We start from the raw sequence: 14,543 nt of genomic DNA, 5'->3' as shown, positions 1-14,543 counted from the left end.
TCTGCTGTACATGGAGTTTACTCTTTTTATGTTCAATTTAAAGCAGTATTGAATTTTTGAACGTTCATTCATTCATACATGCTGGAAGCTTCTGTAGGGAAGAATTTATATTTAAAGTACTTCATTTATTAATGCAGATATTGTTGTTCTGTATCCACTGTTTCTTGTCATAAAATATTTCAAAAAAATAATAAATGTTTCTTGTTAAATTTTATTTACATAAAATTTAATTTTTCTAATGGGAAGTATCTGATAACATTTGTGCTTCATTCTTTTGAGGAAGGCATATATTTTAATTTCACGAGTGTTAATAAGAGAAAGGTCTGCACATTAAATCTGCATATTAAAGGATAAAAATCTTATCTTCCTTCCACTAGATCTTGTTACCAGCTTCCACATACAATACTTATTGATATTTCCACTGAAGTGATCTTGTGCTATTGATTTAGAAAGTGGAATCGCTTGACTTTAAGATCCAAACTGAAGTTATTTATTATTAATGTAACCTTTGGAAAATTCTAAGAAAACATATTTATATTTTTATAGGAGTTATAAGGAGTAGCAACATCTTTTAATACAAAATTCTAGTAGCATAAATTTTAATATCGTAAAATCTACAGATGTTCCTGTAAGTCCATGTATTCTTTTTAATTTAAACTGCAAGAGAAAAAGTATTAATCAGTCATAGCATACATCTACATATTAATCATGTGCTTCACTAGGTAGGAAGTGGGTTTATGAAACTAAATATAAGTCTTTGTTCACATAAATCTTTGTTCACACACAGATTTATAATTGGAGATCTTTCAGATTCTGAAAGTGATATATTTGAGCAGTTGAAGGAATGGGACACAAACTCAACAGAAGAACAACAAAAGGCTTTCTGCCATGGCATAGAACTCATTCCCTGGTACGTGTTATCTATCAGAGCTGATGTCCACCAGTTCATGCTGCAAGGGGTGACTGTCATTCATTATGACCAGGAAACGCATCTTTCAGCACGTTGCTTTCTTCAGCTTCAGCCTGACAATAGTACTTTGACTTGGACAAAACCCACGACAGTTTGCCCTGCAAATGCTAAGGCAAAACTGAGTGTGCTGGGTAATACTGCTGAGCTTGGTAAGTATTGCCAGTTTCTTGGCAATACTGGATTAAATGGACTTGTGGAAGGTTTTCTGGATTTATTTTCAGCCAAGGCTGTGTATATGGGACACTCTGGCATTGATATGCACACTGTGTGTGTTCAGAATAAACTTTGTAACATGTCCCTTGAAGAAAATGGTATAACACTACTTTATGGACTTCAGACTACTGATAATAAATTGCTGCACTTTGTTGCTCCAAAATATACTGCCAGAATGCTATATGATGGATTGCTGGAATTGACTAAAGCTGTAAGAAAAATGAGGAGATTCCCTGATCAAAGACTACAGTGGCTACGGAAACAGTATGTCAGCCTTTACCAGGTAAAAGATGATGTGATTTTATATAAAACAAGTTCAAAGATAACAACAGTGTAATGTCATGCAATTAGTTTCTATTACAAGTAAACTAAGACTAAACTTGAATGCCAAATCTCCAACTTTGAAACATGGTTTGAGTGAACAAGATCTGGTTCTCCACATAATGTTTCATCTAACAGTGCATGTTTTTGATACACTCAAGTTAAATCTTTATTATTATGATTATTATTATGAAGTTCTTTGTATATTTGGACCTTTGGAATAAGTATTTTACTAAAGAGAAAGCAATGACTGCATGAAAAGGATGCAGAAATATTGAGTACTGAGAGTTAAGGCCAAAAAAAAAAAAAAAAAAGCAAACAAAATAACCCTATTGCATTCATGCAATAATTAACAATTGCCTGCTCTTGTTGTTTAGTCTTTCATTGGTTCCTTAGAGATGTCTGTATTATTGCTTAAGATGTGTTTGTTCTTTGGCAGTTATCCTTCTTGTTTTGTTAATGCTGAGAATTTTTGTAGGAGGATGGAAGGTTTGAAGGCCCAACCTTGGCTCAGGCTGTTGAACTTTTTGGAGGCAGACGATGGAGTGCAAGAAACACAAGCACAGGAACTCTTACCAAAAGCACTGAGAAACCTAGTGTTCAGAGAAACAACACTCTGGGAATAAATGCAGCTAAGAAAAAGAAGAAAGTACTTATGAGGGTAGAATATTTTGTTATTATTGTATCTTGTTGTTTGTCTGGCTGATAGTTTTCCTTCCTACAGCTACTGTGTAGCTAGCTAGCTATATTCTGAACCAGGGCAAAGTTAGATGATAATTTTAAAACTGCTTATTGCACCATGTTGTGTTTGTTTTTTTTTTTTTTTTTTTTTTTGTTGGTTGGTTGGTTGGTTTGGTTTGTGTTTTTTTTTGGCTTGTAGTTTTCCATTATTTTGTGTTTCTTTTGTCATGCCTGAAGCATTCTCAGGAAACATTGGCACTGGGGCTAGCAGATGAGGGATAGAAATGTATTAAGAACTTTAGCTGCTACCTCAGTATAATGGTAAAATATTTTTAGTAACAAAAATTGTAACCTGCAAAGTAGTGTTTGGAGGCTGTAGTCAGTTTCTTTGCTCCTTTTTGTTTTCACATTGCTGAAAACATCACCTCAGTTCTTCTGCCTTACAATTGCATACAGTTTTATCTTACATAGCTTGCAGCCATGTAAGCCAACTGAACTTTGGCAGTTTCCATTTTATTTTTCTGGATTCAACCACTTCCACTTCCAGCCAGGAAACAGAAAAATGCAGGGTCTAGCAGCTCAACACTATCCACTTTGTCTAGTGTGCAGGTAGGGGAGATCCAGATGACAAGATTCATCCTCTTTAGGGCACCCATACACCAGTAGAAAAGTTTAAACCATTTGGACCAGTTTAGAGAGGCATGATCACTGTAGTCCTCTGTGAGATGTCAAACTGAGGTAGAACGTGACGTTCCTGCAGTCATTATGTATCCTTCATCATGATTAAGTTCTCTCTTTTCTACTTAGATGGTTTTACTGACAGCATAGTTACTGGCCTTAAAGAAGTAATTTCATAAGGAATGGCTGATTCATCTGATGGTCAAATTACAGATTGCACTGATAACTAATGAAAAAATAGTGTATTGAGGATGTTTATTATGGTGCTCACTTCATTTCTAGGGTGAAAGTGGAGAGGCCACTGATGATGAAATGGCCACTCGGAAGGCAAAAAGCTGTAAGGAATATCGTAATAGAAGTGGTTCGGATCCTCAAGATATTGATGAGCAAGAAGAATCAGGTAGATACATAGTTTTGGTACCTAAGAGTCCTTCAGGGTTTTGCTTAAAATCTTTTTATACAGATATTTTTTATGGTGCTAAAGATATGTTTATGATAGGAAACTACTTATACAGTCAAAACTTGAAAAGCTATAAAATTTTAAAAATTGTTTCTTTTTTTTTTTTTGTTCATGATTTTTCTTTCATTTAGTTTTAGTAGCACTTCCTTTCTTGTCAGACTAAATGCACGTATAAGCATTACTGAGATCATATCTTTTTGACTGTCGTGGGACAAATCTAGAATCCCAGAATCCCGTTAGTGTTTTACTGAACATTAATGAATTATGAACATCAATGAAAGCATTTTTCTTGGGCCTGAAGCTGTAATAGTGCTGCAAACTTTTGTTTTCTCCATAGATCAAAGTATTATTATTAATGCTTCTCCATCTAACACCTTGTCATCAAGAAGAACACACTCTCTGACAGCATCTGGATCTCCTAATTTAGGAGCTGTCACATCCTCACCAGCCAGACCAGTCTCCTCTCCTGTAATGTCTTCAAGCAAGAGTCAGTCTAGGTAAGGATAAAATCAGTGCTTCGATTTTAAAAGAAAAAAGTTACTGTTATTTAATTATGATCAAATGTGTTTTTCTTGACCAACTGACAAAATCTGACAAAAACAATTCCAGAAATGCAATTAGCCTTTTGACAGACATCTGAAACATGTTGTAGCACAACATAGGGCATTTAATCTGAAAGACCATGAATCAGAGGACAGCTTTGTAGACAGTCCCTTAGCAGCATGCTTCAGTTAGTAAGTCTATTACAGAAGCACATTGGAATTCATCCCAAAACTCCACAAGTTTAATTCTTTCTCCGGATTGTCTCCAAAACGTAGTTATAGACGTTCTCTATATAAACTCAACAGAAATGTAGATGTGTGAACTGAAGTGCTGAGGTTTCTCAGCACAAGTCATTTCTACATCGGGGAGTATTAGCTTTTGCTGACATTCCTGGTGATGATTGCAGTACTTTCTCAGCCAATTGGATGAACAGTTTTGAGATCTTTCTTCTCTTACAGGCCCCTCTCTTCTTTAATATTCATAATTTTTCTTACACTTACACAGTTCAACAGGTCATGCTGTTGCTGTGCATTGACATAATGCAGTAATGTATTAATTCTATAAATAGTAATAACGGTAGTAGTACTAATAGTAATAATAATATAACAAGAGTAATATATCAGGGTTGTGGATGGTACTTGATGACATACAAGAAGGCAGTCTCAATGGAGACTTTCCAGTGCCTTTTAACGGAATGAAAGCTGTGGTGTGGGCATGAGTGTGAATCTTGGGGTTCCCTGGAAAGCGGTGGTAAGCAATGGAAGAGATCAATGCTTCAGGCAGAACAGTATTTTTGAAGAGACATATCTTATGTACTGGTTTATATTGCCTATTTCATTGGGATTTTTTACACTAAACATGATTAGGTTTAGTAGTGGAAGTGAGCAGTAGAGCCAACTGTGGGCATCTGTGGCTGGGTGCTTCTCCTTTTAACTCTGCTTTCTGAGACTTATTATGTTCTTTGCTTTTTGTTCCTTGCTGTCATATACAACGATGGGATGAACATACCAGACTAGGAATTATCTCTTTAAGACATTTATGGTTATTTTGTTTGTTTGTTTATTTTCAAGGATCTGAGCAATTTTCTTTTACACTGCATTAATACCTCTGGAGAATGTTTCTCTGTTTTGCAAATCTGCTTTTTGGTTTTTATCCCAAAAGAGTTGTTGTTCTCTAAATGAGATTAAAAGGCTCAACTGAGAACTCACATTCCCAGGGGAAAGGGCAGCTAACGTTTCTTTAAATCCTTTCATTCTGTCCTGGGTTTCTCTACAGATTCCTGCACAGCTTAGCACTATAGGCCTCCCAGAGTTATGTCAGGTTTTCGCTGGCAAAGTTGTTTGAAGACTCCGCAGTGTTGCCTGGTAGAGCTCTCCCCTACTTGATAGGACCCATCATGCTAGAATTTGAAGAAGGCTCCTCTGAATGCAACTATATGGATGCTTTCATCTGTTCTGAGGAAATCTTCCTCAGACTTGGAGCACTAGAGAAAGCCTGAGTCTTGGTATTTTCATCCCCAACTCCAAATCGTTCTTGCAGGGTTTCACGTGTATGGACGCTTCACATGTTCTAAATGAAATGACTACCTTTAGTTCCTCAATTGCTAGCATAATCATAACAATCAATTTATATTCTTAATTTTACCCAACCAATTCTGTCAGTAGTATCGCAAATTAAGATAAAATGAGCAATCCATTTACTGAGGGGGGAAAAAGAAAAGAAAAGAAAAAAAAAAGCTGAAATAACCTAGATTATGAAGTAATCTAGGAAATACATGATCCACTGGGACTGAATTGTAGATGTGTATCTGGCTCTGTACAAATCAGATCCAACAGAGCTAATTAATCAGGTTAGTATCCGCTTTGCTGCACCCGGATGTAGACCCAAACCCAGAAGAGGCTTAATAGTTGGAACCACTGTTGGACTTAAGGTTGTGCAGCTGTAGGTGCCTGTATGGTCCCACGCAGAACCCATGACTTAGCAGAGCAGGGAGGAGAAGGTGCCACTGGGCTCTGCAAAAGTCTTTGCAGCACAGGAATATTAACTGGTAACAAATGATTAAAGTCTCCGTGTAGCAGCTAGAAAGATTTCTGGTTCTTTTTCTTTTTCCGTATAATATATACATTAAAAATAACTTTCCCTAAACAATTACCTATATCCATGTCTACAGTATGTGAGAAGCTCTGAATAAATCAAAATTTTTTAAAGTGAAAAAAAAAATAGCAATTTAAAATAAGAAAGAGATGTTTTTGTTGTACATTTTAAAAAATTGTACTTCTTGCAGTTAGAGAATGAAGAACTGAAGAACTGTATTTTTACTTATCAAGGGCTCATGCCCTTGATATTCCTTACCTCCTTAAAACAGCTTACACTGAAAATAAATCCTTATGCAATCCAGATGTACATACGATTTCCACACACAGGTAGCCTGCAGCTGTCTTCTGTCATTCCTTCCAAGTGGATGTTCATGCAGTAAATTCCCAAGTTCTTTAGAAATCTAGTGCTGCCTCTAAGGTGGAAACAGGGTACAGGGTAGTAACACCACTCATAAATATATAGCAGAACATGAATACTTATATATATAGGGGCTTATCTGTGAAGAAAATGTGAACTTTCTCTCTCATTATCTCTATAGTGGTGATCTAGGCCACTCCTAATTAAACAGTTTTGATGGTGGTAGTGGAGTTTTCTTGTTTGTTTGGCTTTTTTTTTTTTTTTTAAAAACAATCTTGTATTTATTACCCGTGGAATTACTGTAGAGTATAATCTCTAGTGATCAATTCTGGAGATATGGTGAGCTTTCTCATCTGCTGCTCATTTTCTTTTCAGTACTCTACAGTTCCAGTCTGTTTTCGGGAGTCAAGAGACTTTCCTCGTGGTGGTTTATTTTTGTTGTCTGATAAAAATGTTAGGAATGATTTTAGCCAAAAAGTTATACGCAGTATGTCAGTGCTTGCCATAGTGATGTCAAAAATATTGAACACTATCAACCAAAGTAGATGGTATTTTTTAATACTTTAAATCACATGCTGTTTTCAATTGCATGCATGCACCCCAGGCCAGGAGTGAATTGAGGAATCTGATCTAGTATATTTATGTGAAAAGAAGTCTGCTTCTAACACAAATTTCCAGGGACTGCAAATGTCTTTAGGGACAGTGGACAACAAGCTGGTCCTGTTTTTCCATCACAGCTGTTGGAACTGTTTGTACTGAACCTGATGGCAGAATTCCTAGACTAATGGATTCGTAGATTTGTACATTAGGGAGAAATAAAGTCTGACACATGGTCACCTAGTCTTGTACTTTGAAACAAAAACTGTAACTTCTGGAGTTCGTTATGGTTTCAGCTAAACGATTCTTGTACTGGCTGTTTAGGTATCTCCCTTCACAGGATGCTGGTGCTAGTAAATCCCAGTCATGCATGTGTGGTCATTGTTGTTTATGCCCTGGAAAGAACATGGGATCTTGACCCATCTGACCGATACCCTTACAAATTAGTACTTGGAATTTAGTAAGAACTTGTTCATACAGCTCAAGGAATAGTTCAAGGTGGGAACTAAGTACTAGTCTAAGTCCTGTAATAGCCTGAGAACTTTGGGATGCAGCTTTTGGAAATTCATTGTTTTGTTTCAAAAGCTTTGTTCAGTTTCATAATTCAGGTTAACAATTACAGTTATAAAGAATTTATTGTCAACCAAAATAATGAGCATGAAACAGCTAGTTATTTTTGTGATCATTTTCTCCCTTTGCTCTCAAGAAATTCCAGTTTCCTTCCTTCAGCCCAAGAAGCTGAAAGGAGGAAATCATTAGAACCTCATTTCTGGAAGGAAATGGCCTCCAGAGGCTACTGTCCAAGCCTAAATGAAGAAGAGGACTGTAGCTTGACTTGTCTTATCCGATGATAATCCAGACTGTTTTGGGAAAGTATGTGAGAAGTCCATGTGGATGGGAAATGAGGAGGGTTGAGTGCCAGGGGATGCATTGTACTTCTTAAATCTATACCTTTAATTCTCCAAGATATGAAAACAAACAAACAAACAAAAACCCCATACCTGCACAGGAAAATATTTGTTTTATTGTGTATCCAGTTGTAATATGTCTTTTCTCCTTCTTTTGACAGTGCAGAGCTCTAAGGAATTCTACATCCCTTTTATTTCTCCCTTAGCAAATCTTTAGTAAACTTCATGTACGCCAGGACATGTTTTTTTAAAGCTTGTGGTACAAGAACACTGGCATTGATTTCTTTGAAGAAAAAATGAGAATGCTTTCAGTTGTGCCATTTGCATTGGGCCCTTTTGCACATGGAAGAGCTTTAAATTGTATGCATATACATTAATTGTTCTGGCAAAATTAGCAGTTGTCTTGAGGGAAATTAATAGCCATTATAAAACAAGAAAGTACAAACAGTCATGGTAGATCTTATAAGATGCAACTCTATTTGCTTCTTCCAAATATTGCTAGCAAATACATTAAAGAGAATACAAATAAACTATTAATACAGCAATGCATAATATTTCAAGAAGTGGAAATTTAATGTAACCAAATTACAGCAGTCTCTTTCTGATCTAGCGCATGGAGCAGCAGTAGCTGGCATGGCCGTGTTAAAGGAGGAATGAAAGGGTTTCAGAACTTCATGGTTTCTGATAGCAACATGACTTTTGTGGAATTTGTGGAACTCTTCAAATCTTTCAGGTAAAATAAATCTTTATTCTGTATTGATTTCATTCACCCAAGTTTATAAAAGAGAAAAAGGTGAAATTTTCAACTCTTTTTGCAGTGTCCGTAGCCGCAAGGATCTTAAAGACCTCTTTGATGTCTATGCAGTGCCTTGCAATCGATCTGGTTTAGAACCTACTCCACTTTATACTCATTTGAAGATTGATGAAAATAACATTGGATTCCAACCTGATTTAGGTTAGTATAAGGGGAAAACACAGCCATTGGAATACTGAACAGCTTTATTTGTTGGCCTCAAGTAAAAGTGTCCCAGTCAATCTCATAAATGGCAATCAGTTATAAGTTCAAGTACAGGACTGTTGCTGTACCTCCAGTAAGACTTGGTTAGCTGGATGTAAGACAGGCTCTCTGTTTAGAAATAAAGCAGGAATACTTTTCCTCTTCTTCATATTAACCAGATATATCTGTAACTGGTATAGCAGAGGCAAAAAGCTTTTTGCAGATAGGCTGGGCCCAACACAGGGAGTATCTGGTTGCAGGAGCTCTGGAATCTGCTGTAGGAATAAAACAAAGAGCAAACATAGGGAGCAGAAATGAAAAGGCTGTGTGCACTGTGTCTCGTCTGGTTGATTTTTTCCTATCTGTTTTCCTAGTAGATCTGCTTTATGTGGGACAAGGGGGAAGGAAACCTCTGTCCCTCTTTACATTCCCCAGTTACCATAATCTAAGTCTGGAGCTTTCTTCACTGTTAAAGAAAGCAGTCTTTATGCCAAACAGCGTGTGGGGAGGGTACAGTACCACTGGTGTATGGGACTGGAAGAAGATAAGGTCTGATCACGTAGGCAGGCTCTGGGATTGCACACAGCAGAGGAGAGGCTTCAAGACTGTACGTGGTTGTGAGAGGTAACAGGAGGATCCTGGGTGACACCATGCGAGATTGTGGATCCATGTTAAAAATTCTAGGATTTTGTTTATAATAATTGAACACTTATGGCAGTCCACTCCCACTGCTTTATGTAGACATTTAACAATCTTTCTCCTATTAGTGGATAGAAACAAGTTAGTTCTATTCAGATTTACTGTTAATGCTAAGACATTCAATAAGATATTCAAGTAATTTATAATTAAATATTCTATTAAGTCAAATTCTATATAATGTATATAATACACCTTAATTATGTATCTGATATTTATATTCTATTTTTATTATTATTTCTTTTTAAAGACTTGTTGACTAGGAATGTTTCAGACCTTGGTTTGTTCATTAAGAGTAGGCAGCAGCTGTCAGATAACCAGAGGCAAATATCTGATGCTATTGCTGCTGCCAGTATCGTAACTAATGGCACTGGAGTTGAAAGCACGTCACTGGGGATATTTGGTGTGGGCATCCAGCAACTAAATGACTTCCTAGTGAATTGCCAAGGAGAACACTGCACCTATGATGAAATCCTCAGTATTATCCAGGTTAGTAATACAAACATCTTGCAAGTCTTTTTATTGGGTGTCTTGTTTATTTCTGTTTTCCCTGCTTGTCTTCCTCAAACTCAGAATAGTGTATCTGTGTCATCTCCTTTCAGGCTAATGTTTTCACTACAGATTATTCTGTAAGTGTGCCCAACAGTATTGTTTCAGGTCACGAAGCAGTTTACTTTGTAGTCCTTGTTTCCATTTGGTGAACTTAACATGTAATTGTATCTTTATTGCAGGCTATAAAGGTGTGCATGCACCCATAACAAGAAAAAAAATAGTGCAAATAAACATATTTTTTAGCTATATATGCTTTACCTGGGAAGGGACATTAACACTTGGGAGAAGTATTCATGGCAGTGCATTGTTTTCTTCTTGTTTGTGATCACTTTTGGTAGAGATTAACCCTAACTTAAAAAATTTCCACATATTTTTCTTTTATTGTTTAAACGAACGAACGAAAGAAAGAAAGAAAGAAAGAAAGAAAGAAACAGACCTTAATAAAACATTAATCCTCTCAGAGTTTTTTCCAGGAGCAAATGTGAACATCTTATTTCATTACATACAATGGCTGAAGTGGCTAGAAAGTATTTAGCCAATATTTGAATACCTCCAAATGTGTAATTAGTACAATCCAAAACCAAGTACCCACTTAGCAGTTAACTAAGGTTAGAAACTGGATATTTCAACTATCAATATGTAACATAAATTTGCAAAGTTCAAAAGACATAAATTCTAAAGGAATGTCAGAGTAGCACACCACAAGTCTGTAAGTGTGTTGTATTTGAACACAATTGATAAGAAAAGGGTGCATGATTATAGATCCTTTTTAATTTCAGCTTAAGAACTGACTCTGCTTTGAACAGGAGGTTAGATCAGATGACCCTGCAATATGCCTTCTAACTTGAATGATTCCATGATGCTGCAATTAATAGTTTAGATTGCTTGTTTAGTGATTTTTAAAGCAAGCATGAGCGTTCTGCAGACACCGCTACTACTGTATCCACAAAAAGAATGATTTAAAATATACTAATTAGTTAGCTCAGTGCAAAAACTACACTATGAAAATAAGAAAAAGCAGTATTTCTAAAAATAATTATTATATATCTCTTCCATTTCTTCCTCCTTGTAGAAATTTGAACCTAGTGTGAATATGTGCCAGCAGGGGCTGCTATCTTTTGAAGGATTTGCCAGGTAATTAATTAAGTGATAATTTATATATATATATATATATATATATATATATGATGATACCAATATATTAAGGTTTGCATGACATTCACAAATACTCAGCATAGCATAAAATTTTTGGAAATCTCACTTTTAGGTTTTTGATGGATAAAGACAACTTTGCCTCCAAAAATGATGAGTCACAAGAGAATGCTGAGGACTTGCAGTTTCCACTGTCTTATTACTACATTGAATCTTCACACAATACTTACCTGACTGGCCATCAGCTTAAAGGGGAATCCTCAGTGGAGCTCTACAGCCAGGTATACAGGTTTAGATCATTGCCTAGTTTTCAGCATGGAATTGTTTGACTGTCAAGTCACAGAAACATGACCTTTTTGCTTTGTAAATCTGGATGTTCTAAGACCCCACTTGTAAAACATTGGAAAACATGATGTGTGGGAAAGCTGCCCATAAGCACAGTTGTGCTCAAATGTCTTTTCTAAGGCAAAAAAAAAAAAGGGCTTAGTTTGAAATTCATAGCATCTAGACACCAGTCGGTCTGACCCAACCTACTAAAATTAGACTTTCCCACAGGAAAGACTGATCTAATATTTTAGTTCATTCAGATGTCAAAAACACTATTCAAATATTGTACACTGCATTGCAAAGAGAAATATCAAATGGAACTACAACTTCTAAAAACATTACTTCTAGGAATATTCTAGAGATTTTTAGACTTCATGCCTCTTTGGTTGTGAACAGGAAAAGAATGATTTCTCCCTAGGGCATTTGGTTCTGTGTTTGTTTGCATGCATGTATATGTATTTGTGTGTTTGTATATTTACCAAATGCTAGAGAACGCATCAGCTTCCCTGTGAGTAGTGTTTTCATTATTCTAAATGTTAGTGACTTACCACTGAGAAGGGCTCATCTGGCATCCCATGTACTGCTTTGCTGTGTTAGGAAAGCCCGAATAACATGATTGTGTTGAATAAAGTAGTTGTAAAGGAGGTTTCCATAACAGCACTGCACAGAGTGATGTGAGTATTTTATTGGGAGTAGATTGGAAGTGAGATAGAGCTCAGCTGGCTCTAATATATGCATGATGCAGAAAAGCCTCTTCCTGTCCCCCAGACAGTTGTCCCCAGAGGAGAGGGGGCAGTCTGTTCTGGCTCAGTGTGTCTAGCTCTCGCAGAACTGATGGTGTGCCAGCCTGAAACATAACTGCCTGAAACACAATTATTTGCATTTTGAATAGGAGAAGTATTTTTTTGTTGTTGTTCATGAATGTATTTGCTGAAAATGATTTTGCTTGTAGAGATCTTAGTTTTCAGTAGAATATTTAATTGCAATACAGTTAACTTTTTTTTTTTTTTTAGTGATGGGCATTCAATATAACAATAGCAGTAAAAAGCACAGGGCTGACAATAGATAGGTTAGCTTATCTTTCCCTCCTTCCTTTTTTGCTTTCTTCAGTGGTTTTCTAGAAAGTAGAGCTTCCTTAAGTAAGTAAGTAAATTAGCCTAATATCACTAAACAAGGTGGCCTGGTGCATTTGCATTCAAACAATCCTCATGGAAGGTGTTCACTAGAAATTATTTTCAGACCTTCTTCTACTTAAAAACTAACAACAATAACAAACGAACAAATAAAAACCCAAACAATAACAACAAACCATCCCAAAGCAAAAACAGCAAAGAAGCTGCAGATGCTGTGCCCTTAAGCTGTCGTATTAACAACCTAGAATAAATTGCCATGTTACTTTCCAACTGCCTTTGCAGGTAGAAATATGGAAATTTTTGTCTCCCTCTGGACATTATGCTATACCTTAATAACCCCTTCCTGCAGATACCATATGTTCCATAAAATACTGTGAATTTCCAAGCTTTGTGGTACTTCTCCTATGAACTTAAATGCTTTCTTCATTTTCTTTCACTTTCTTCACTTTCTGCATAAATGCAGTTAGCCAGAGACTAGCTTCTGTGGACTGTGTTTACACTTTAGAGATTGCTCATTCCAGCTCTTTTTCTGGATCACTGGGCTTTCATTAGCTCTGCAATGCTTATCAATGCTTTGATGATATGAGTCTATGGTTTCTATATGCTCACACTGTTCAATTGCATTGTAGGTTCTCTTACAAGGCTGTAGAAGTGTAGAATTAGACTGCTGGGATGGCGATGATGGGATGCCTATCATTTATCATGGGCACACTTTAACTACTAAGATCTCTTTTAAGGTATGCTAGTAATTGCGTATAAAAACAAAACAAAAATCTGTACTTTTTTCTCTAATGAGATTTAAAAAAAAAATGTCTACAGGAAATACAAATCCTAATAGGCTAAATCCTAATAGGATATAAACTCTGTACTACATCAGATACGAACTCCTTAATTGTAAACATTATGGTTTTCAAATTAGTTTTTGTAGCAAATGTACTGTAATTTTCTGTATGTTTTTTGTTTTTGTTTTTGTTTTTTTGTATCAGTGTAACTATAAGTAGCTGTTATCAGTTCTGTTGTAACAAGATGCTAGGTTGATCTGGAGGATCTTATGAAAGCATATAGTGGATTCTTTCTTCTTAGAGGGGAAAACAAATGCTCCCCTTTCTCCCCTTTTAACTGAAGTAAGTTGACTGAATGCTGGAAACTAATCACGTTCTTTCAATGACCTTTCATTCTCATAGGAAGTAGTTGAAGCTATTGATCGGAACGCATTTATCACCTCTGACATGCCAATTATCATATCCATAGAAAACCACTGTTCATTACCTCAGCAGCGCAAGATGGCTGAAATTTTCAAGGTAGACTGTAAATTGTGGTAAATTATTCTAAGCACAAGCCTTGGTACTCTTTCATAATATATTACATTCTTGATGTTTCAGAATGTATTTGGAGATAAGCTGGTAACAAAATTTTTATTTGAGAGCGACTTTTCTGATGACCCCATGCTTCCTTCACCTGGCCAACTGAAAAGAAAAATCCTGCTTAAAAACAAGAAGCTCAAAGCCCATCAAACACCAGTGGATATATTGAAGCAAAAGGTACAGTTCTTTCTTACTAGGAAGCAGTGAGACATAACTATAGCTAGAAGTAATTCATTTGTATTTTAAGTTTGTACTGCAGAATCACCTAATGGATTCTCATGCTTGGAAGACTCAGAGCAGATTACAACACTTGCAAATAAGTAGACAGCATCACAAAATTTTAGTGTATTTTATTTTTATAAAACTTCATGATACTATGATTAGCACCACATGTTCTGTGTGGTGAAAATAAATGAAGTTTCAGTCTGAGGCTATATATAACATACTGTTCATGCTTGCTGAGAAATAGTGAGATGCATCATGTGTGTATATATATA

At 36.1% G+C, this 14,543-nt stretch overlaps 1 protein-coding gene across 12 annotated transcripts in view; it reads left to right on the top strand.

Annotated features, from left to right (window-relative positions):
- PLCE1 (phospholipase C epsilon 1) overlaps positions 1-14,543 on the top strand; it is a 157,889-nt gene that overhangs the window by 117,849 nt on the left and 25,497 nt on the right. For all 12 annotated transcript variants that reach the window (XM_068688024.1, XM_068688017.1, XM_068688022.1 and 9 more), the window contains 12 exons: positions 788-1,466; positions 1,983-2,165; positions 3,146-3,263; positions 3,661-3,820; positions 8,436-8,558; positions 8,644-8,780; positions 9,769-10,007; positions 11,143-11,204; positions 11,338-11,503; positions 13,312-13,419; positions 13,867-13,983; positions 14,065-14,223. In XM_068688024.1, coding sequence (XP_068544125.1) covers positions 788-1,466; positions 1,983-2,165; positions 3,146-3,263; positions 3,661-3,820; positions 8,436-8,558; positions 8,644-8,780; positions 9,769-10,007; positions 11,143-11,204; positions 11,338-11,503; positions 13,312-13,419; positions 13,867-13,983; positions 14,065-14,223 — 2,251 coding nt within the window. The remainder of the gene's footprint in view (positions 1-787; positions 1,467-1,982; positions 2,166-3,145; positions 3,264-3,660; positions 3,821-8,435; positions 8,559-8,643; positions 8,781-9,768; positions 10,008-11,142; positions 11,205-11,337; positions 11,504-13,311; positions 13,420-13,866; positions 13,984-14,064; positions 14,224-14,543) is intronic.

This window comes from Anas acuta, chromosome 7 (assembly GCF_963932015.1).
Source record: "Anas acuta chromosome 7, bAnaAcu1.1, whole genome shotgun sequence".
In the NCBI taxonomy this organism is placed as follows: Eukaryota; Metazoa; Chordata; class Aves; order Anseriformes; family Anatidae; genus Anas; species Anas acuta.
This window is presented reverse-complemented; position numbering and strand designations above follow the sequence as displayed.